At 55.9% G+C, this 23,622-nt stretch overlaps 1 protein-coding gene across 6 annotated transcripts in view; it reads left to right on the top strand.

Moving 5' to 3' along the window:
- C12H1orf159 (chromosome 12 C1orf159 homolog) overlaps window positions 1-23,622 on the top strand; it is a 29,363-nt gene that overhangs the window by 3,335 nt on the left and 2,406 nt on the right. For 3 of the 6 annotated variants that reach the window (XR_004052097.1, XM_010377178.2, XM_030913019.1), the window contains exons 2-9: window positions 14,413-14,525; window positions 15,129-15,222; window positions 16,265-16,340; window positions 18,922-19,017; window positions 19,302-19,367; window positions 21,890-22,024; window positions 23,311-23,336; window positions 23,434-23,464. Coding sequence is in view for 5 of the 6 variants with exons in the window: in XM_010377178.2 (XP_010375480.1) it covers window positions 15,151-15,222; window positions 16,265-16,340; window positions 18,922-19,017; window positions 19,302-19,367; window positions 21,890-22,024; window positions 23,311-23,336; window positions 23,434-23,464 (502 nt within the window). In the remaining variant the exon portion in view is untranslated. Of the gene's footprint in view, window positions 1-12,176; window positions 12,902-14,412; window positions 14,526-15,128; window positions 15,223-16,264; window positions 16,341-18,921; window positions 19,018-19,301; window positions 21,267-21,889; window positions 22,025-23,310; window positions 23,337-23,433; window positions 23,465-23,622 lie in introns of those variants that run through there. The other 3 variants (XM_030913020.1, XM_030913018.1, XM_030913017.1) reach the window with 3 other exon arrangements.

Here is a 23,622-nt window from a genome sequence, read left to right as displayed (position 1 = left end):
GAGGGAGCATGCGCCGTGTGTTCACTGGAGGGAGGGAGGATGCGCCGTGTGTTCACTGGAGGGAGGGAGGATGCGCCGTGTGTTCACTGGAGGGAGGGAGCATGCGCCGTGTGTTCACTGGAGGGAGGGAGCATGCCCTGTGTGTTCACTGGAGGGAGGGATCATGCGCCGTGTGGTCACTGGAGGGAGGGAGCATGCCCTGTGTGTTCACTGGAGGGCGGGATCATGCGCCGTGTGGTCACTGGAGGGAGGGAGCATGCGCCGTGTGTTCACTGGAGGGAGGGAGCATGCGCCGTGTGTTCACTGGAGGGAGGGAGCATGCGCCGTGTGTTCACTGGAGGGAGGGAGCATGCGCCGTGTGTTCACTGGAGGGAGGGAGCATGCGCCCTGTGGTCACTGGTGGGAGGGAGCATGCCCTGTGTGGTTACTGGAGGGTGGGATCATGTGCCTTGTGGTCGCTGGAGGGCGGGATCATGCGCCGTGTGGTCACTGGAGGGAGGGAGCATGCGCCCTGTGGTCACTGGAGTAGTGCTCATGCTCACCTGAGGCGTTCTTCCCTTGCCTGTCAAACATCCCTGGAAGGTCGTAGACCAGTTACACGTCGCCATTTTGCCTCTCAGTGCACACGCCTGAGCCAACTTCCCCAGTTCCTGAGATCGTATCGGGAAGCTGCCAATCACCGGTTTCGGGTGTTTTCTAGCTATTGGGAGCTGCCTTTCCCTGGCGCTGGCTGCCGTCAGTTCTTTTAGAGAGACAGTTAACAGCCACCTGACCATCACCTGATGGTGGCCTGACTTTCCTGGTGGGGGGTGGGCCCGATCCTGCCCTGCTCCACCTACGGCAACAGCCCGACTCAGGTGTGCTGAGCCCACGGGTAGGTGGGCAGCGTCTACCGTGCACGTCAACAAAGAGGCCTGTCTCCTTCACACCCCATCAAGGGGTTTGCCGTATTTGTTTTCTATCAAAGCAGGAGAGGGGATCTTTAGATAGAGAGGCCCTGCGTTTAAGGCTCCCAGACAGTTCTCACTGGGCCCTTAAAGCTACGTTTCACGTTGGCTTCCTTTGCTTGCTATGAAGATGACCAGCAGTAGCTACACGGATGCAGTGGAAGCTCCAGCCCGCCCTTGGTGCTGTGTTTACCGAGGTTCGGCAGCGTGAGAAACCCGCCAGTGGGTCCTCCCGCCTCCCCTTTTCAGTTACTGCTGCCTGGAGGCTGGAGTTATGGTGAGCGTGGGTGTGGTCTACCCACTGCCCCAGCCGGTGGTTGCTTTTACAGGGTTGTTTTGCAAGATGATACTTATTTAAAATCACAGTGACCTGAGGCATCATTTTTTCATTGAAACCAATTCTTTCTTTTTTTTTTGAAACGGAGTCTCGCTCTGTGGCCCAGGCTGGATGGAGTGCAGTGGCGCAATCTTGGCTCACTGCAAGCTCTGCCTCCCGGGTTCACGCCATTCTCCTGCCTCAGCCTCCTGAGTAGCTGGGACTACAGGCGCCGCCACCTCGCCCGGCTAGTTTTTTTTTTTTATTTTGTATTTTTGTAGTAGAGATGGGGTTTCACCGTGTTCTCCAGGATGGTCTCGATCTCCTGACTTCGTGATCTGCCCGTCTCAGCCTCCCAAAGTGCTGGGATTACAGGCTTGAGCCACCGCGCCCGGCCTACCAATTCTTTTTTGTTGTTGTTGAGACGGGGTCTGGCTCTGTCGCCCAGGTAGAGTGCAGTGGTGCCATCATGGCTCACTGTAGCCTTGACCTCCGGGGCTCAAGAGAGTCTTTCACCTCAGCCTCCCAAATAGCTGGGACCACGGGTATGTGCCACCAAGCCCAGCTATTTTTTTTTTTTTTTTTTTTTGGTAGAGATGAGATCTCACTCTGTTGTCCAGGCTGGTCTTGAACTCCTGGGCTCAAGCGATCCTCTCACCTTGGCCTCCCAAAATGCTGGGATTACAGGCCGGAGTCACCACACCTGCCCTGAAACCAGTTCTTCTAAGGGAAAATAAGAGTGGTGAAACAGTGTATAGCACAATTTAAATTCTGACTAATTTTTTCATTGACTTGTAGAAATTTTCACCCCATTATGTAGCTTTGTGGCTCCAATGAGATTTTCAAAATAGAAAATGCATTTATTTAGTTACTGAGGCATAATTTACATACAGTGAAACAGAGCTTGTGTCCAGTTCAGTTGTTTTGACAGAGGATTCACCTGCATAACCCAGACTCCTGTCGTGATGGAGAATCTGCCTGAGACCCGCGGAGGTCGCCTCCCAGGCTGTTCCAGTGCCTGCCTGCCACTCAGGACCCGAGCGCTGATTCTGAGTGTTAGGAGTCACATGTGCGGGCAGTTTTGCGTCTGCGTCTGCCACGGTTCACACAGAGAACTGTTTGGAAGTTTCCTCTGAGGCGCTGCACGAGGAGCTGCTGTGGGACACGCTGTTGCGGGCTCGTGGTCTCTGAGGGCGCTCGGGTGGGTTTCCAGTGTCTGAAGACCTTGGGCCTATTTTTGTGCACATGTTTGGTGGGCAGGTGGTGTTTTTCTTGGGAACGTGCCCAGGGGAGGCGGCATCCCAGGTGTGAAAGTCCCAGCGGTTCCGTGTGTCCCCACAGTCGAGGGGCTGAGTGCCGTTTGGTGGTAGGGGCTTTAGTTTGCATTTCCCCGACGCTCACCCGTGTCGGGCACTCCACCCACCTGTTGCCATTCGCACACGTTTTCTGAGTGTCCGAGGATGTCTTTTGCCCAATTTTTGATGACCAGATTGTGAAAGTCCTTTTTATATTCCATATACAGGGCTTTTGTCTGGTACGTGTACTGTGAATATCTCCCACTGTTTGATTTGCCTGTTCATTGTATTACTGATGTTGTAAACTAAGAATAAAATCCTAAGTCCCAGCCGACTGAACGAGCTCCCTCTTGGCCAAGGGGACCCCAGAGAAACCTTCAAAATTGAATTTCCGGCCATAAAAGGATGGGAAGTTGGACACACCTGGTTATACTCGGTTTGGACACAGCTGACAGCATTAATGTTAAAGTGGTGATCACAAGACAGACTCTGTGGCAATGAGACGCCAAGTTATGACAGGACCTAAGGCTCTGCCAGGCAAGGGTTAAATAACACACACACCCCCCGACACACACACTGAAAGAATGAGGCTCCAGTTCCTTTTCTCTAGCAGTTAAGCAGGCACTGGCCTGAGGTGAGCGGAATGGAAACAGTGATGGCTCGCTGCCAGGCGCTAACTGACTCCCTGTTTTCCGGCCACAACTGCAGCATCACTGTCCGTGACTTCCTCCTGGTAGGACACCGCCGACCACGGACTGGTTCTGAAGGTCCATGGAGGACGTGACTGGCGTGACTTCCAGGCCCCGCCTCACCTTTGGCCATATGGGGCCTCACTGTCTTACATGTAAATGTCTCATCTCATGAACATGGGTCCTACGTTACACGCATGTTTATCCAGTGCACATGCATTAAGACACGCAGGAGAGAGGAGCGCTTGGGTCCAGGAGTTCAAGACCAGCCTGGGAAACAGCAAGGCACCCTTTTTACCAAAAAATAAAAATAAAATTAGCTAGATGTGGTGGCAGGCATGTAGTCCTAGCTACTTGGGAGGCTGAGGCGGGAGAGTTGCTTGAGCCCAGGAGTTCAAGATGGCAGTGAGCTGCTGTCGCACCACTGCACTCCAGCCTGGGCAACAGCAAACCCCTGTCTCTAAAAGAAAGAAAGAAAGAAATTTTAAAAAGGAGGAAAGGAAAGGAAACTGTTCCCATTGAACACTAACTCCCCATTCCTCCCAGCCCCTGGCAACCACCATTGTCTTTTCTGTCTCTATGAATTTGACGACCCTGGGAACCTCATGAGTAGAACCATACGGTATTTCTCCTATTGTGATGAGCTGCTATCACTTAGCATAGTGTTTTCAAGGTTCATCCCTGTTGTAGCATGCATCCAAAGTTTCTTTTCAGGACTGTAGAATATTCCACTATGTGTATAGACACGTTTGGTTTATCCATTCATCTGTGGGTGGACACTTGCTCCCACCTTTTGGCCGTGGTGAACAATGCTGCTGCAGACATGGTGGCTGTGGTGAACCATGCTGCAGACATGGTGGCGGTGGTGGACCATGCTGCTGCAGACATGGTGGCTGTGGTGAACCATGCTGCAGACATGGTGGCCGTGGTGGACCATGCTGCTGCGCGAACGTGGTGGCCGTGGTGGACCATGCTGCTGCAGACGTGGTGGCCGTGGTGAACCATGCTACTGCAGACGTGGTGGCCGTGGTGGACCATGCTGCTGCGCGAACGTGGTGGCCGTGGTGAACCATGCTGCTGCAGATGTGATGGCCGTGGTGAACCATGCTGCTACACAAACGTGGTGGCCGTGGTGGACCATGCTGCAGACATGGTGGCCGTGGTGGACCATGCTACTGCAGACGTGGTGGCCGTGGTGAACCATGCTACTGCAGACGTGGTGGCTGTGGTGGACCATGCTGCTACACAAACGTGGTGGCCGTGGTGAACAGTGCTGCTAAGACATGGTTGTACAAACATCTCTTGGAGTCCTGGTTTTCAGTTCTTTGAGGTGTAGACCCACAAGTAAAGTTCCTGGGTCATAGAGTAATTCTGTGTTTAATTCTGTGTGTATGTTTAGTTTTTGAGAAACTGACATACCGTTTTTCACACCATTTTATATTCTCAGCGGCATGCACAAGGGTTCCATTCTCTTCACATGCTTTTGCCAACGTTTATTTCTGTTTTTTTGGTAATAGCTGTTCTCATGGGTGTGGAGTAGTATGTCATTTTGGTTTTGGTTTGCATTTCCCTAATAGTTAGTGACGTTAATCGATCCTTTTTAATTGAAGTATTTAGTCATTTGTATTTAATGCCGATATTAGAGTGTTTGGGTTGGAGTCCCCCATCTTTATGTTCGATTTTATTTTTCCACCTACTTTTCCCTGCTCCTCCTTGTTCCTTCCTTTTTTGTAGGTGAATTGAGTTGTGTTTTTTAATTCAATTCTATCTCCTGCTGACTTTTTAGTTCTGCCTCTTTGTGTTGTTTTTTAAGTGGTTCTTCTGGAAATTAAATATGCACGTTTAGCTTACTGTAATCCATCTTTAAAAATATTCCTGTACTTCACAGAACCTTAGCGAACAGACTCCAGTTACACTCCGTGCTCTCGTCGGCATACATTTCACTTCTAGGTATGCTGGAAAATTGTACAACACACTTACTATTATTATTATTATTATTTATTTTATTTTATTTGTTTATTTTGAGATGGAGTCTTGCTGTGTTGCCCAGGCTGGAGTGCAGTGGTGCGATCTCGGCTCACTGCAACCTCCACCTTCCCGGGTTCATGCCATTGTCCTGCCTCAGCCTCCCAAGTAACTGGGAGTACAGGCACCCACCACCACGCCTGGCTAATTTTTTTTTTTTTTTTTTTTTTTTTGTATTTTTAGTAGAGACAGGGTTTCACCGTGTTAGCCAGGATGGTCTTGATCTCCCTGCCTTGTGATCCGCCCACCTCAGCCTCCCAAAATGCTGGGATTACAGGCATGAGCCACCGTGCCTGGCCCACACTTATTATTTTTACTTTAGTTAATAGTCTAATATTAAGGGTTTATTTATTTTTTAAATCCAATGCATTTACTTTTTTTTTTGAGATGGGGTCTTGCTCTGTCATCCAGGCTGGGGTGTGGTGGCACGATCATGGCTCACTACAGCCTCAACCTCCTGGACTCAAGCGATCCTCCCACCTCTCTCCCGAGTAGCTGGGATCACAGGCACGTGCCACTGCGCCTGGCTGATTTCTGTAAGGGTTTTGCCGTGTTGCCCAGGCTGGTCCCAAAACTCCTGCCTTTGAGTGATCCTCCAGCCTCAGCCTTCCAAAGTGCTGGAATTACAAGTGTGAGCCACTGCTCCTGGCCTTTACTTCTTAAATTGAGAATTTCTATATAGTTTTACAGTAGTTGGCCAGACATGCTGAACATATTTGTTGAATGTTGCAGTTGAAAACCGTCAGACACCAGTTTACTCTGGAGTCAGAGGGCCTGGCCTGGGCCTCTCCGTGCTGCCCACTCACCGTGGGGTCTTGTTCAAGTCTTTTCCTTATCTTTAAAGTGGGGCGATAAGAAGCATCGTTGAAATTAGTGAAGACCGTTTGTGTGTATAAATCCCTTTGCGTGGGGTCTGGCACGTGGCAAGTGCTCTGTAAGTGTTGACTGCTGCTGTTGTTGGACAGTGAACAGGTTCACATCCCTTGGAGACCCAGGATCTGTAGCACAGAGACTTGCCCTTTCAGCCCATGCTCTCCAAGTTCTGTGCTGCCAAAGCTTTTTTTTCCCTTTGAAACAGGGCCTCGCTCTGTTGCCCAGGATGGAGTGCAGGTGCGTTCCTGGCTTGACCAGCTTGAATGCACCTGCACTATGGCTTCGAACTCCTGGCCTGAAGCAGTCCCCTCGCATCAGCCTCCCAGGCAGCTGATAGCCTAGGTGTGAGCCACCATGTCGAGACCGCAGGCTTGTTACTGCCCAGAGCTGAGCCCCTGGGAAGCAACACCAGTGCCCACCGTCTGGAAACTAAAATCACCTTGGTTTCTGGATACAGAAAGCCATACGATGGGGTTCTTCTTCCAGTGCGAAAGAATAAACTTCTAACAGAGTGACCCTGCCATGGCGCAACTATAACCCTGGACAGAGTATGAGAAACAGCTCCCTGAGGGCCGTGGAGAGGGGCAAATTTTGGAGGCAAGTTTAGACTTGAAGGAAGCAGCCAACACAGTTTCCTGTTTCTGCATCTTTGCCCTGAGGGCAGCCACAGTCCCCACATGACAGTGTGAGGTGACTAACGCACTGACAGAAAGTCTGCTCTCTCGGCCTGGCGCAGTGGCTCATGCCTGTAATCCCAACAATTCAGGAGACTGAGGCAGGCGGATCATGAGGTCAAGAGTTGGAGACCAGCCTGGCCAAGATGGTGAAACCCCGTCTCTACTAAAAACACAAAACATTAGGCAGGTGTGGTGGCGGCTCCTGTAATCCCAGCTACTCGTGAGGCTGAGGCCGGAGAATCGCGTGAGCCTGGGAGGCAGAGGCATCAGTGAGCTGAGATCTTGCCACTGCACTCCAGCCTGGGTGACAGAGCGAGACACTGTCTCAAAAAAAAAAAAAAAAAAAAAGTAAAAAGTCTACTATCTGGCAGGGCAGCTCACTCCTGTAATCCCAGGATTTTGGGAGGCTGAGACGGGAGAATTACTTGAGGCCAGGTGTTCAGGACCAGCCTGGGCAACACAGTCTGTACAAAAGAATAGAATATTACCTGGTTCCCAACTATTCAGGAGGCCGGGGTGAGAGGATCGCGGCCAGTGCATTCCTGCCTGGGCGACAAGGCAGAATGTGTCTCCAAAAAACAAGCAAACAAAAAAGAAAGTACACTACCTTCCTTGTTCCAGGAGCAGACAGGGGAAGGAGCAAGCCACGCATAGCCACTCGAAAATGAGAGTAGAAGCCCCAGAAAGAATCGGAGGAGGAGTCCTGTGTGTAGATGCCACTCATTTCTGGCAAACCCCTGACCCCTGCGTGCACCCTGTGCCATGCAGTGACCTGAGCCACCGCTCACAGCAGGTGTGACAGTGTTTGCAGTTTGAATCTAATGAAATTAATTGCCTGCTAAGTAGAAACATGGATTCTCTTCAGAGGAATATCTCAGAATCCGCTGTCTCCACAATGTGACGTTTGCAATGTGTGGGATGCAGTTCAAACTAACATATGAAGAGCCGGGAAAATGTGAGCCCTTCTCAAAGGGAAAGATGATAGACATGAATCTGACCTAACTGCTGGGGTCATCAGAAAAGCACTTTGGAGCAGGCTTAGTGACTGTGCTCAGTGAAGAAAAGGGAAATGCACGCAGAATGAACAAAGTGCCGGAAGTCTCAGCAGAGGAAACATGTTTAAATGAGCCAAATGGGAATTTTAGGTCAAACGAATACAAGATCTGGCTGGGTGTGGTAGCTCACACCTGTAATCCCAGCACTTTGGGAGGCCGAGGCGGGCGGATCACGAGGTCAGGAGATCGAGACCATCCTGGCGAACACGGTGAAACCCCGTCTCTACTAAAAACTACAAAAAACTAGCCGGGCGAGGTGGCGGCGCCTGTAGTCCCAGCTACTCGGGAGGCTGAGGAGGAGAATGGCGTGAACCCGGGAGGCGGAGCTTGCAGTGAGCTGAGATCCGGCCACAGCACTCCAGCCTGGGCGGCAGAGCGAGACTCTGTTTCGAAAAAAAAAATTTCCAACTCGGGTGGGAAAAAACAGAAGAAGAAAATATATTTCCAACTGAATGATAATGAAAATATAACATCAGAATTGTTGGTGTAGCTGAAGTAGTACTTAGAACTCTGTAGCTGTAAGTGCATGTAAAGGCATGAAAGCAGAGACCTGAGATTCACTTCCAGAAGCTAGGGAAGAAAGAACAAAGAGACCCAAAGCCAAAAAAGGGAAATAAAGGAAAATACAGAAGTCAATGGCATCAAAAGCATGAAAGAAAAACTGGAGAAACTTAACAATATGAAAAGCTGATTTTTTCTCTAAAAGATTGGAAAGATTGACAAACCTCTACTCTACCAAGAATGGTCAATTTTAAGAAATGAGAGCCAGGTGAGGTGGGTCACACCTGTAATCCCAGCACTTTGGGAGGCATAGGCGGGAGGACTGCTTGAACCCAGGAGTTTGAGACCAGCCTGGGAATCGTAAGGAGACCCCATCTCTACAAAAAAAAAAAAAAAAAAAAAAAAAAAAAATTTAATAAGCTGGGCGTGGTGGCTCCAGTCTGTAGTCCCACCTACTCAGAAGGCTAAGGTGGGAGGATCACTTGAGCCCAGGAGGTTGAGGCTGCAGTGAGCTGTGATCGCACCACTGCACTCCAGCCCAGGCGACAGAGAGAGACCTGTCTGAAAAGCAAACAAACAAATAGAAAGATAGGCCAGGTGCAGTGGCTCACGCCTGTAATCCCAGCACTTTGGGAGGCCAAGGTGGGCGGATCACTTGAGGTCAGGAGTTGGAGACCAGCCTGGCCAACATGGTGAAACCCTGTTTCTACTAAAAATACAAAAATTAGCCAGGCATGGTGGCGTGCACCTATAGTCCCAGCTATTCGGGAGGCTGAGGCACAAGAGTCGCTTGAACCTGGGAGGCAGAGGTTGCAGCGAGCTGAGATCATGCCACTGCACTCCAGCCTGGGTGACAGAGTGAGACTCGGTCTCAAAAGAAAAAAATAGACAGCACAAATCGCCAATATCAAGAACAAAAGAGGCACTATTTCTAAGGATCCTATAGACACAGTAATAGACTATTGCCAGCCGTGGTGGCTCACGCCTGTAATCCCAGCACTTTGGGAGACCGAGGCAGGAGGATTGTTTGAGCCCAGGAGTTCAAGACCAGCCCTGGCAACATCGTACTTCAGTTTTGTTTCATAGTGAGACCCTGTCCCTGCAAAAAAAAATCAAAAAATTAGCCAGGTGTGGCAGCACTTGCCTGTGTTCCCAGCTACTTGGGAGGCTGAAGTGGGAGGATGACCTGGGCCTGGGAGACTGAGGCCGTGGTGAGCTGAGGTCACACCGCTGTGCTCCAGCCTGGGTGACAGAGCGAGACCATGTTTCAAAATACTAGGTGACTGTTATGACCGATTTTAGGCCAGTAAATGTAGCAATTTCAATGCAATGGATAAACTCTTGGAAGAATGTAACTGGTCAAAAGTGATGGAAATCTGCATGGCCCTCTTTCTGTTCAGGAAATTGAATTCATTACCAGAGAACCTACCTACCAAGAAAACTCCTGGCATACATACATGGTTTCCTGGTGAATTCTAGCCAATATTCAAAGAAGAAATCACAATATTCTTACACAGTCTTTCAGGAAATAAAATAGGAGGGGGAACGGGTGCTGTGACTCCTCCCTGTAACCCCAGCACTTTGGGAGGCTGAGGTGGGAGCATCCCTTGATCACAGGAGTTCAAGGCTGCAGTGAGCTATGATAGCACCACTACACTCCAGCCTGGCAACAGAGTGGGAGGCTGTCTCTCTTTAAAAAAAGGAGGGCATGGCCGGGCGCGGTGGCTCACGCCTGTAATCCCAGCACTTTGGGAGGCCGAGGCTGGCGGATCACGAGGTCAGGAGATCGAGACCATCCTGGCTAACACGGGGAAACCCCGTCTCTACTAAAAATACAAAAAATTAGCCGGGCGCGGTGGCAGGCACCTGTGGTCCCAGCTACTCGGGAGGCTGAGGCAGGAGAATAGCGTGGGCCCGGGAGGCGGAGCTTGCAGTGAGCCGAGATCGCGCCACTCACTCCAGCCTGGGCGACACAGCAAGACTCCGTCTCAAAAAAAAAAAAAAAAGAAAGAAAAGGAGGGCATATTTCCCAGCTGGTTTTATGAGGCAATATAACCCAATACCAAAACCTGACAAAGACATCTAAAAAAAAAAAATAGACCACTATCCTTCATGAACACAGGCAAAAGTCCTTACGAAGGTATTGGCAGGTGAAATCCAACAATAGCCTGAGAGGGCAGCACACCTTGGCCAAGCATGGTTTATCCCAGTGATACAAGGTGGTTTTGATTCGTAAATCAATCTTTGTCGCCACCATGTCACTAGAATAAAGAAGGGAAGGACGAACAGTGAAATAGGTGCAGAAAAGACATTTGGAAACATTTATATCTGTTTTATGATTTTTAAAAATAAACCTCAGCAAACTTAGAAGGAAACTCCCTGAGTCTGATACACAGACATCTATGAAAAACCTACACTAGACATTGTACTTTTAATGCAAAAACATTGAGCAGTTTATCCCTAAAATCAGGAACAAGGATGACACCCATTCTCACTCTTCTGTCCAACATTATACTCAAAGTCCCAGCCACTGCGATAAGGTAAGAAAAAAGGCAAATTGAAGTCACAAGGATTAGAAAGGAAGAAGTAAAACTGTATTTATTTGTAGATGACATGATTATTTATGTAGAGGACCCTAAGAAAGCTACAGAGAATTGCTAGAACTATTAAGTGAATTTAGCAAGATTCCAGAAATCAAGGTTAATGTGCAAAATTTTATCATTATATAGTAGCAGCAAACTATTGGAAAATGAAATCAGAAATTCCATTCTATTTGTAATAACAAAAAGTAAAATACTTGGTAATTACTTTGATAAAAGCTATACAAGACCTGTTCACTGAAAACTATAAACACTGCTGAGATACATTGAAGAAGACGTGGAGGGGTGAAGAGAGACAGCATGTCTGTGATGAAAAGACTCAATCCTGTTCAAACGTCAGCTCTCCCAGTCAAAATCACAGTAGGCTTTGTAGGAATTGAAACAATGAGTCTAAAATAGGAAACACATGTGACCTAGAACTGCCAGAGCAATTAAAGAAGGCAGAGCTGATTTCAAAGTTTCTATTCTAATGACTGCGTCAGTCATCCAGTCAGCCATGGTATCCCTGAAGAAGAGACACACAGGTGAGTGGAACAGAATAGAAAGCCCAGAAATAGACCTCGCATCTATAGTCCATTGATTTTCAATAAAGATATCAACATAATTCCACATGGAAAGAAGTATTTTTAGCAACTGTTTATGTATAAGGGAAGAAATGACGTTTGACCAGCATTTCACCATACACAAAGGTGACTCGAAATGCAAAAACTAAAGCCGTAACACTTCTGGAAGAAAGCAGTAAATCTTAGTGACCGTGAGGTCAAGGCAGAGATTTCTTAGGACACAAAAAACAAGAACCACAAAAGGAAAAATGGATGCATTCAATTTTATTAAAACTTTCATTAAAATTAAAAACGTTCGCTCTTCAGAAGATGTCCATAAGAAAATGATAAGACAGGGGCCGGATGCGGTGGCTCATGCCTGTCATCCCAGCACTTTGGGAGGCCGAGGCGGGCGGATCACGAGGTCAGGAGATCGAGACCATCTTGGCTAACACAGGGAAACCCCGTCTCTACTAAAAATACAAAAAATTAGCCAGGCGTAGCGGCGGCGCCTGTAGTCCCAGCTACTCAGGAGGCTGAGGTAGAATGGTGTGAACCCGGGAGGCGGAGCTTGCAGTGAGCTGAGATCGCTCCACTGCACTCCAGCCTGGGCGGCAGAGCAAGACTCCATCTCAAAAAAAAAAAAAAGATGGTAGGACAAACCACAGGATGGAAGAAAATATTTGCAATACATAAATCTGATGAAGAATATGTGTTTTAGCTGAGCGCAGTGGTGACACGCACCTGTAGTCTCAGCTGCGCAGGAGGCTGAGGTGGGAGCATCGCCTGAGCCCCGGAGATCAAGGCTGCAGTGAGCCACGATGGCACCACTGCACTCCAGCCTGGGTGACAGAGTGAGGCCCTATCCGCCACCCCACCCCACCCCACCCCACCAAAAAAGGTGTATGTTACAACTCCACCCGATTAAACAAAATGGGCAGAAGATATGAGCAGACACTTCAGAAAAGATACGTAAGTGGCTAATAAGCACATGGAAAGATGCCATTGTTAGTCTTCAGGGAAATGCGAACAACACAGATGCCTGCACGTGCACGGCACCCTGCGTGCACCCGCACTACCAGTGGGAGGGCAAACAGCACAGCCCCTGTGGAAGATGGCTGCAGTTTCTCAGAAAGTTAAACATGCACCTCCCTGTGGGCCAGCCGCTCTGCTCCCAAGAGAAATGAAGACAGATGTCCACATGAGGACATGTGCCAGGGCCTCTGCTGCAGCTTCATCCAGTCACCAGGAACTGGGAGCAGCCCAGGCACCCACCGGCAGGCGATGGGTAATGGTGGCGATGTTTGGCCACACGGTGGAAAAATCCTTTGGCTGTGGAAAGGAAGAAAGTGCAGATAAAACAACATGGAAGGATCTGAAGGTCAGTGTCAGTGTGTGCAACCCCTTTGTATAAGACCCTAAAAGATACAGCTGCAGTCCCGTCAACTCCTGGGTGCTGGGAGCCCAGGCTTTTGGGGGCTGCAGCGAGCGCTGGCAGCTGCATGGGACCAGGCGCCATCCCGGCTGTGGTGGCAGCTTCAAGGGGGTGGTCAGACTCACCCGCGTGTGTACTGACATGGATGTGGTTTATTGTATGTAAAGTACACCTCTGTAGAGTTGACTCAATAGCAGATGAAAGTGTAGGTTGAAATCTTGGTCTTCTGGTTGCTGAATCAAAATGATGTTTTGTGACTTAATGTGGCACTCAGGACGCCCTTTAACCAGAGAGGGAGCAGAAGGGTCTGTGATGTCTGGAGTTTTCCACCAAGCAGAGGAAGACGGACTCTGCTGGGCAAATGTTAAAGGGACAAAAGGAAAAACTAAGACCTGATCACACTCTGTGGGTGGGGCGAGCAGCATGTCTGTGACTTTAACACGTTCCATCTAAAGGATTTCACATCAGAGAGAGGAGGAGCTGAATTAGAGGAGAGCATGCTTTTTTTTTTTTTTTTTTTGAGATGGAGTTCGCCTTGCACGGGCTGGAGTGCAGTGGTGCAGTCTCGGTTCACTGCAGCCTCCACCTTCTGGGCTCAGGTGATCATTCCACCTCAGCCTCCTGAGTAGCTGGGACCTGAGGCTTCCGCTACCAGGCCCAACTAATTTTAAACTTTTTGTAAAGTTTAACGGGGTCTGGCCGTGTTGCCCAGGCTGGTCTGCAACTCCTGAGTTCAAGAATTCCGACCACCCCCACCTCCCAGAGTCCTCCAGCAGGCTCACACCTAGGCAGCCTGGTCAGTTTGTGAGGCCATGACCTGAATCCAGCATGGAGTGGGTGACAGAGTAGAACATCTCTGTGGCAGGGACTGGATCTGTGTCCTCCAGGGCCTCAGTCTCCCTGCTGCTCACAGCCCTTGTCCAAGGACCCCTGGCCTAGGCCATCAAGAGGAGCTTCACAGGCCTGGCTCAGCCTCAGCCCCTCTCAGGGTAACTTGCCAGGGAGGCCCCTGAGCCAGTGCAGTGATACCACTTGAGGGTTTGTGCGCCTGGCAGGTGTCTCCTCCCTTTACCTAGGAAGGCAGGGCCATGGTGCCAGGTCCAGTGGCTGGCAAGTGCAGGAGAGAGGGGTTTGTGCGGGAAGACTGGTGCCCACTGCGTACAGCCTGGGCCACTGAGTTCCGTGCTTGCTCCCTGAGCAAAGGCCAGGCCAAGGGCCTGTATCCCAGGCACTCTCACCCGCAGGAGGCCAGCTCCGGGGAAATGCTTGTGGAGACAGCCCTGCCAAGGCCCCCACAGCCCAGGGACGGCCCCTCCAGGACGCTCTGCTCGACAGCCAGGGACCAGCAAGGGTGTGGACAGAGGGCCCAGACTGGACCCAGACCCCGCACTGTAGGCCACAGCCCACATGAGTTGCCCTCGAGTGACCACGGTCTCACCTGCTGCCTTCATCTGCAGGACTGGGCCGGGGTCTGCAGGGCTCAGCTGAACCCATGAACTCCCAGAGCTAACCCCTGACCACCAGGGCGGGCAAAGGGCTGATGTCGGTATCTCCCATCCTGGAGGGGCAGGTAAGGCCCCGCCTACACCTCGCCCCACCCGTGCCTCCAAAGGCCCCAAGCCCTCACTCTTTCGCCCTACCTCCATTTGGCCCCGCCCTCTCCGTCATGGCCCTGGACCCCTGCCATGGCCCTGCCCCGTTTCCATTTGACTCAGCCTCTGCCTCTGCCGTGCCCTATCCCACCTCCATTGGGCCCCACCCTCCCTGCCACAGCCCCACCCACTTCCATTTGGCCCTGCCCTCCTCGCCACAGCCCCGCCCATCTCCATTTGACTCAGCCATCTGCCTCTGCCACGCCCCATCCCACCTCCATTTGGCCCCACCCTCCCTGCCACAGCCCCACCCACTTCCATTTGGCCCCGCCCTCACCGCAGCCCCGCCCATCTCCATTTGGCCCCACCCTCCCTGCCCCAGCCCGTCTCCACTTAGCACCACCCTCCGTGCCACAGCACCACCCACTTTCATTTGGCCCCGCCCTCCCCACCACAGCCCCACTCCCGTTTGGCTGCGCCCTCCTTGCCTCAGCCCGCCCCACCAACATCTCTATTTGGCCCCACCCCCGCTGCCTCGGCTCCACCCCATCTCTTTGGCTCTGCACTCCTCACTGTTGCAGGCCTTGCGCATCTGCTCCTGGCATGGCGCTGCGGCACCTTGTCTTCCTGGCGGGCCTTCTGGTGGGAGTTGCAAGCAAGTCCATGGAGAACATGGTAGGTGCCCCCATCACGTGTCCATGCGGCCTAAGCCAAGGCCTCTGAGGAGGGCGGTGGGCCCTTTCCCTAGGGGTCTAACCCTTCAACCTTTAGGACACTGATGTCCCAGCCCCAGAGGTGCTGACCGGGTCCACTGCTGGGGTCAGAGGGGCCTGTGCCTAGCAGAGGGGAGCCCTGTGCTGCCTGCTTGGTGAGCACCTGCTCAGGAATGACTGGGTCCGGCGGAGCCCCCGTGGTGAGGCATCCTGACCCGCACTGGGAGCAGCTCTGCCAGCGGTGACGGCACAGCCTGCTGCACGTTGCTATCGGGGAGTGTAGATGCAGTGGTTCCAGACTCCCAGTCGGAGTGGGTGGGGGATGGGGACCCCTTGCCAACCTGGCTGGGGCATTTGAGGGACTGGACCTGGACCTCTCCCTGGCGGTGTGGATTCTCTCCCGTACTCCACCGTCACCCCTGGACACCCTCACCGTTCACTGCATTCAGGTCACGAGCAACAGCACAGTTGTGATCAACACACAAGCTGAGGGCACCCTGAGCCCCCCAGGCCTGTCCAGCCTGCCTGTGGTCAAGGAATGGGCCCTCACACACACCGTAAATGCCAGCACCCAGTGCACCTGTGCAGCACCTGGGCACCCAGGCGTGAATTCGTCCCCTGAAACTCCAGCCAGGCCCAGGCACTTCCTCTGTGGGGTCAAGCTGGAAACCTGTGATGGAGGGGTGTCCAGAGAATTGCAGAGAATGTCGGTGGCACTGCCATGGTCTGCGGGTGCCACCTCGTGGGGGTGGTTTACTCTGTTCCAGGCCCAGCTTTTCCTTGGAAACCGCCCACCCAGGGTCCCACAGGGATGTGCACTGTGGCCATGAGTCCTCTTGCTCCCAGGCCCACAGGGGACAGAGGGCCACCGATGCTGACTCCAGAAGAAGCTGGAGCTGTGGGTGTTAAGATGTGCTCACACGGCACCCCTCAGCCACTGCTGCTCTGGGCATGAGCCTGCCTGGCAGGTGTGTCCTGGAGTTTCACTGCTGTGTCCCCTCCAGGCCCAGCTGCCCGAGTGCTGTGTGGATGTGGTGGGCGTCAACGCCAGCTGCCCAGGCGCAAGCGTATGTGGCCCAGGTAAGCTACTTTGTCCCAAGCAGATTCCAGACCAGCCACTGAGCTACTGGCATGTGCCGAGGTCCCTCCCCTCGGTGACAAGGACAGTGCTCATCTGCGCTGTGGGGCCAGGGGGAGTGGACGGGACGGTGAGGACTGCGGAGCTTGGGGAAGGACAGCTGAACCTCCTTCCTGGCGGGTGGCCTTGAGCATTGGCCCGGTGAGGAGACTGGCCCGGCAGTGGGCTGGGAGCAGAGGCAGGAGCTGAGAACAGAAAGGTGCTGGGGGAAGGGTCTGGGGGAGTGGCCCATGAGCTCAGCCATTCTCACGGGGCAGTCCTGGCTCTAGGGGCCTTTTTTGCCTGTCCATGCTCGGGCAGAGGTGCTGCTGGGCCCTGGTGCGTGGAGTGGGATGCTGCCAGAGGATTCATGTATCAGTGCGTCACAGGCAGGCCCTGTTCATCGGAGGTTCTGGGAGGCTGCAGAAGGGACTGCCTGGGGGCAGCTGGATGTTGGGAGGTCGAGGCTGGTGGGGACAGCCAGTGGGAGCAGCCAGGGTAGGGAAGGACAGAGTGAGAAGGTGCAAGGGCCTTTCCTTGGCAGCCCTTGGGGTGGTCTCCAGTGGGGCCATGGTGGACTTGGGGCTGAGATGCCCAGGCTGTCCCTCCAAGGGCCTTGGCACACTCATCCTGGGGGTCCAGCCCTCCCGTGATGGAAGAACCCAGAGGGGCTGCTCCTGGGGACCCAGGGGCCTTGTGAGGAGGGCATGGCCAAGACGGAGGCTGAGGCAGCCAGTGAGGCTGGGCGTGGGGGTCCGAGGCTGGGCGTGGGGGTCCGAGGCTGGGTGTGGGAGTTGGGGGGGCCGCAGGAAGGCAGTGGTGACATCTGAGTCGCAAGCAGGGTAGGAGGAGGAGGAGGGGGGCACTGCTCTGAGGGAGAACAGAGGGACTGGGAGGAAACTGAGCACCTTGGGGCCCCTCATGCTCTGATGCTGAAGCCCTGGTGGCCAGGTGAAAACCACCCCACTCACACCCCCATGGCAGCAAGAGTGCTGGGGGCATGGCGTCTCCTGTGAGGGATCGTGTACCCCAGGCACTGCGTGGGCGCAGGCAGCCATGCAGCAGTCACGGTGCCCATGGAGGGGCCAGGCCAGCGGGTCGTGAGGTCCAAGGGCCGAGGTGGCCCCATGCACAGGCACAGGGTGGGAACCGTCAGGCGCATGTGGAGAGGGGCCAGGCCTGCGGTGTTGGATGCACTTCTCCCTGCATACGGCCCTGCCATTGGCAGCTCTTAGAGAAGTCCGGTCACGTCTCCACTTGGGGAGGCAGTGGGCACTTCTGGGGACAGCGCAGAGCTGGTGTTGGGCTCCCTGCCGTGGACTCCATTCCTCGGCCTCCGGGGCAAGAGACTCTCAGGTCAGAGTGAGCCTCACTGAGGTCCGCCTGAGCCCTGTGCCAGCAGACGCCAGGAGACAGAGGCTGCCCCCAGTGCTGGGAGAACGCAGCTCCGCCCCAGTAGGACTGAGTGGGTGGGCTTCCATTCTCCCAAGAGATGCATCCGCAGAGTGACCCCTGTCACAACTGTGCCGGGGTCCCAGGCCCACTCTCCACCGTGGGGTCCCCGTGTCGCCACGGCCCGTTTGTATTCAGGTCAGTCCATGAGGAAGGGTCGAGGTGTGTGGTCCACCCGTGGCCCACAGCAGCATCAGCACTGCAGTCGGCATCAAGCGTGTGTCTGCTCAGCTCTGGGCTAAGTGTTGGAGATACTTAGAAAGTCGAGGGGTAAGAGTCAAGTCCTGTCCTTAAAGGCACCCTGGCCGGTGGGCAGAAATGAGGCTTCAGGGGCAGCATCGGCCTGGGGTGGGAATGAGGCTTGGTTTTGCAGGATCCCCCAAGAGGGACCCCGGGGAGGGCTCCAGGGTGTGGAGGTGACAGATGGACCAAGGGTCAGGATCTGCTTGGGGCAGGAGGCTGTGCTGCTGGGGGTGGGCCTGTCCTGCCTGGGCTGCTAGAGGGAACACGGCATGCGAGGCAGTGGCTCCAGGCATTGCAGGTGGGGGGTTTCTGGGGAGGCCGTGGGGGGGTCCTGGGGAGGCCGTGGGGGGGGTCCTGGGGAGGCCGTGGCGGGTCCTGGGGGAGGCCATGGGGGGTCCTGGGAGGCCGTAGGGGGGTCCTGGGGAGGCCGTGGGGGGGGGTCCTGGGGGAGGCCATGGGGGGAGGCCGTGGGGGGTCCTGGGGAGGCCATGGGGCAGGCGTTGCAGTGGGGGTTCTTGAAGAGTCCGTGGGGCGAGGGCTGGGTGGTGGAAGCTGGGCCCAGCCTCCAGTCCTGCAGAGCACAAGCCCCCGCCGCACAGACCCCCCCCGCACAGACCTGTTCATTCTGGATGCTGCCGCCTACCACTTTCTGGAGCGCGCAGTGTGGAGTGCTCAGGGCCCCGCCACGCTCCCTGGGGGTGTCCTTGTCTACCGCCCGCCCACCCTCCAGAGCATGTTCGTGTTCGTGTCCGGAGTGAAGGTTACCTCACCGACTCAGAGTCATTCCCAGGAGACCCGGCCGGTGTGGATGTCGCTTTGGCTGACACGCCTGTTCTCTGCCCCACGCAGGCTGCTACAGGCACTGGAACGCGGACGGGAGCGCCAGCTGTGTCCGCTGTGGGAACGCAACCCTCCCAGCCTACAATGGCTCCGAGTGTAGAAGCTGTAGGTCTGCCCGGCTGCCCTGGCTCCCTTCTCACAGCTCCAGCTGTGGGAGAAACTGTGGGAGTTGCTGTCTGTGTCCCCACCTTGCCCCAGAGCCACTGTCCACTGGGGGAGCAGTCCTGGGAGCCCCCTCTTCTCGAGTCCTCTGGCCCATTCGGGACAGCTGCTCCACCCCCTCAGTCCCCTTGCTTTCGTATTTCCGGCCTGAGATCCCTTCAGGGTGCTCGTGGGTGTCCCTGTGGGCTCCATGCACACAGGCTCCCCACGGCTCTGCTCTCCTACAGTCGCTGGCCGGGGTGCGCCATTCCCCATGAACAGAAGCTCAGGGACCCCTGGGCGGCCACATCCCGGTAAGTCTCAGCAGGCCATGGCCACCTCTGCTGGTGTCCTGGGGGCTGGGGGCTGTCAGAGCCAGTGCAGACCCTGACCACTGATGCGGCCACAGCAGGCTCAGGGTCCGCAAAACAGGGCCAGAGGAGAGTGCGGCAGCCCCTGCAACTTGGGGTCAGCTGACATGGGTGGGGATGTGGGGGCGTCACCAGGGCTCCACCACATCTCCAAAGGGCCGTAATTAGGGGAGGCCCTCATGGCCACACCGCACACTCTCAGGGTCACGCAGCTCACAGCCACGCTCTCAGGTTCACGCTCACGGCCACACCGCATGCTCTCAGGTCCCCGCTCACGACCACACCACACGCTCAGGTTCACACGGCCACACCTCACACTCTCAGGTTCACGCTCACAGCTCACGGACACACCGCACGCTCTCAGGTTCACACGGCCACACCGCACACTCAGGTTCACGCTCACGGCTCACGGACGCACCGCACGCTCTCAGGGTCACGCAGCTCACAGCCACACGCTCTCAGGTTCACACTCACGGCTCACGGCCACACCACATGCTCTCAGGTCCCCGCTCACGGCCACACCGCACGCTCTCAGGTTCACACGGACACACCGCACGCTCTCAGGTTCACGCTCACGGCTCACGGACACACCGCACGCTCTCAGGTTCACACGGCCACACCGCACACTCAGGTTCACGCTCACGGCTCACGGACGCACCGCACGCTCTCAGGGTCATGCAGCTCACAGCCACACGCTCTCAGGTTCACACTCACGGCTCACGGCCACACCACATGCTCTCAGGTCCCCGCTCACGGCCACACCGCACGCTCTCAGGTTCACACGGACACACCGCACGCTCTCAGGTTCACGCTCACGGCTCACGGACACACCGCACGCTCTCAGGTTCACACGGCCACACCGCACACTCTCAGGTTCACGCTCACGGCTCACGGACACACCGCACGCTCTCAGGTTCACACGGCCACACCGCACGCTCTCAGGTTCACGCTCACGGCTCACGGACACACCGCATGCTCTCAGGTTCACACAGCCACACTGCACGCGCTCAGGTTCACGCTCACGGCTCACGGACACACCGCACGCTCTCAGGTTCACGCTCACGGCTCACGGACACACCGCACGCTTTCAGGTTCACATGGCCACACCGCACACTCTCAGGGGCACGCTTACAGCTTGGTCCTGCCTCTGCCTCGCCCCAAACCCACCCCAGCCTGCGGTCACAGTCCCAGGAACCAGGAGGAGCAGGGGCTCTGAGGTCCGTGCTAATCATGCCCAGCAGCTCTTCCAGGGTGTATGGCCCCGGGAGACGGCAGACACGCAGGCTGGACAGGAATACCTGCCACACTGCCTGGGCCTGGGGCCATCAACACCTGATCCTCAGGAGGACACAGGGCCCGTCTCCCAGACGGACTCGTCTCCTGGGCCTCTGAACCCACCTGAGATGTGGGCACGGCTTACAGACCCTCATCCTTCAGCAGAGGAGGACACGCTGGCCCTGGGGCCGGGGCTGAGGGCTGTGTTCTGAGACGGCAAAACCCTCATGTCTTTAGAGCATGGACCCGGGCCCTGAGCTAGCCTGGGTCCATTGCTGACCTGAGTGGCGTGTTTTAGGGTAGGGTTGGCCTAGATGGGCTCCTGGCCTCCTGTGGCTCTGTGCCGGGGTTGGAAGGAGCAAGGCCTCCAGCCTGGCAAACACGCCTGTGTCTCCGGGTTGGGAAGTCCCCTCCCCAGCATCTCAGAGCACACCCAGCAGCCATCGCCAACTTTCCTGAGCCCCAGGCCAGCAGCCCTGGCCCGTCCTGGCCCAGGCAGGTGGAGGTGAGGTGGGAGGTCCTGGCCCAGGCAGGTGGAGGTGAGTGGGAAGGTCCTGGCCCAGGCAGGTGGAGGTGAGTGGGGAGGTCCTGGCCCAGGCAGGTGGAGGTGAGTGGGGAGGTCCTGGCCCAGGCAGGTGGAGGTGAGTGGGGAGGTCCTGGCCCAGGCAGGTGGAGGTGAGTGGGGAGGTCCTGGCCCAGGCAGGTGGAGGTGAGGTGGGAGGTCCTGGCCCAGGCAGGTGGAGGTGAGTGGGGAGCAGGAGCACCTGCTGCCAGCTTGAGCCTCTGCCCTGTGTGGGGGCCCCAGGGCCTGTGCTGACTCCCAAGGAAGGAACAAAGCTGAGAATCCCCTGGCTTTCAGGGGCCCCTGGAATCGGAGAGGCGTTTCTGCAGAGCCTGGCCAGGGCCAGATCCTGTAACGCTCCCAACATCCGAGCTCCTGCGAGAAGCTGAGGCCGGGGCAGGTGGTAACTTTCCCAGACCCTGCAGCCGGATGTCCAGGCATGGCTGAGCCTGCAGGGATGACCCAAGGCCAAGTGCAGAACCCTCGGCACCCACAGCCGGTCCGTGAGACTCACGCGTGTTCAGGGAGCAGCGAGTCTGCCGTGCTCTGGTGGCTCCGGGGGCCAGGCGAGGAGGCAAGGAGCCAGGGCCGCCGTCCTTCCTGCCTGCTCAGCGGTGTCTGTCTGCAGGGGCTCCGCGCGTGGTCGCCTCCCTCTTCCTGGGCACCTTCTTCATCAGCTCTGGACTCATCCTCTCCGTAGCTGGGTTCTTCTACCTCAAGCGCTCCAGTAAACTCCCCAGGGTCTTCTACAGAAGAAGCAAAGGTATCTCCTGGACCAGCGCGAGCCCCACGGGAGGACACAGGCAGGCGGGACCCAGCTGTGGGGATGGGGTGCCCCAGGGTCTGCCACGTGGCTTTTGGGTCCTGTTGTGAGAAGACCCGTCACTTCCCGGAAATGGCTGTGTGTAGATTTGAAGGTTGAAGCACCAAGGGGCCTTCCTCGGGCCCAGAGCCTCCGCTGGAGCCCTCTTCCGGCAGAGGCGTCTCCCCAGGGCCGTCAGGGCATGACGAGGGGCGAGTGGAGTGGGGCCAGGTGGCTCTTGGCAGCTTGGACTTGCCTGGACTTCTCTGGCAGCCACGGCCCCTCCCTCCCCTCTCCTGGGGTCAGGGCCGGCCAGGCTGGTGCAGGGCCCACACCCCAGCCTACACCATACTGTACACATGGTCACCCCAGGCCTGGGCACTGACCCCTCCCACCGAGAGACCTTGTGGTGACTGTGGTGCCTTCAGGTGGGGGCGAGTTCTGAGCAGGGTCCATGGTACCTGCCCTCATCGTCCCAGGCCAGCCCTCGCGGGGTCCCTGCCAGGCAGATGGTCCAGCCGGCAGATCGGACCCCGAGGTGGGCACTTGGCCAGACTGTCATAGCCGAGCTGGGGCCTCCTCCCAGGTCTCTGGGCAGCCCCACCTGGCTGCCGTGAAACCCCTGTCCACCCCTTTCAACCTCCCTTGGGGTCCCAGGGCTCAGCCTCCAGTCAGGAGCGCACTGCCAGGGGCTGCTGCACAGCCAGGCACTGAGAGGCCCTGGCCTGCTCAGCATCTCTGCCAATGGGCACCCTCGGAGCAGGGCAGGGCTCAGGGCTTGGTCAGCCCTGGTGGCCACGGGACAAGGAGAAGCCAGGTTGACCACGATGCCACGGCACCCCCACCGTGGGGGCACCATGGCGGCAGAAGCCCACGGCCCTGGGGCTCAAAGCCACCTCATGCCTGCGGCTCCTCCTGGGAGGGTGGGAGCGCAGCCCTTCCCCTGGGACCCTGGAGCCTAGGGAAGCGCTTCTCATGAGGGTGCCTGGTCCCCTCTGCTGAGGCGGGAAGTGGATCTGGGGAGAGGGGACTCGCCTGGGGTGCTAGGGAAGCCCCCGCACCCCTGAGTTCCCTGGAGGAATGTGGCAGGGCCGAGGGCCAGGCTGACGGTACCGCAGGGAGAGGTGGGGTGAGACCAGCCTGACCCCACAGCCCCGGGGGCCTCTGCTGCTCCGCGGACTCCGCACTGGGCTGATGCTGAGGCAGCTCCTCGGATCCAGGATGACTGTCCGCTTTCTTCCCCACAGCCCCAGCCCTGCAGCCTGGCGAAGCCGTAAGTAACCCGTGTCATCCGGGCTGAGTGTCCCCGGCCGCGTGTGCCTGTGCCGGGCCATCCCAAGTCCTCACTCTGCCTTTCTCTCCTTTTCAAGGCTGCAATGATCCCCCCGCCACAGTCCTCAGGTAACAGCAGCCGTTGCATCCTCCTGTGGGGTTTCGCATCTCTGGGCCAGACCCAGGGTGCTCGTGGGTGTGTCCCCAAACAAACGGGTTTGCCTGGCTCTGGATCTCAGCCACCCCTGCCCAGGTCCCCAGGAGACCCACGAGGCTGGGCCAGGGCC

Source organism: Rhinopithecus roxellana, chromosome 12, assembly GCF_007565055.1.
Source record: "Rhinopithecus roxellana isolate Shanxi Qingling chromosome 12, ASM756505v1, whole genome shotgun sequence".
NCBI classification, from domain to species: Eukaryota; Metazoa; Chordata; class Mammalia; order Primates; family Cercopithecidae; genus Rhinopithecus; species Rhinopithecus roxellana.
This window is presented reverse-complemented; position numbering and strand designations above follow the sequence as displayed.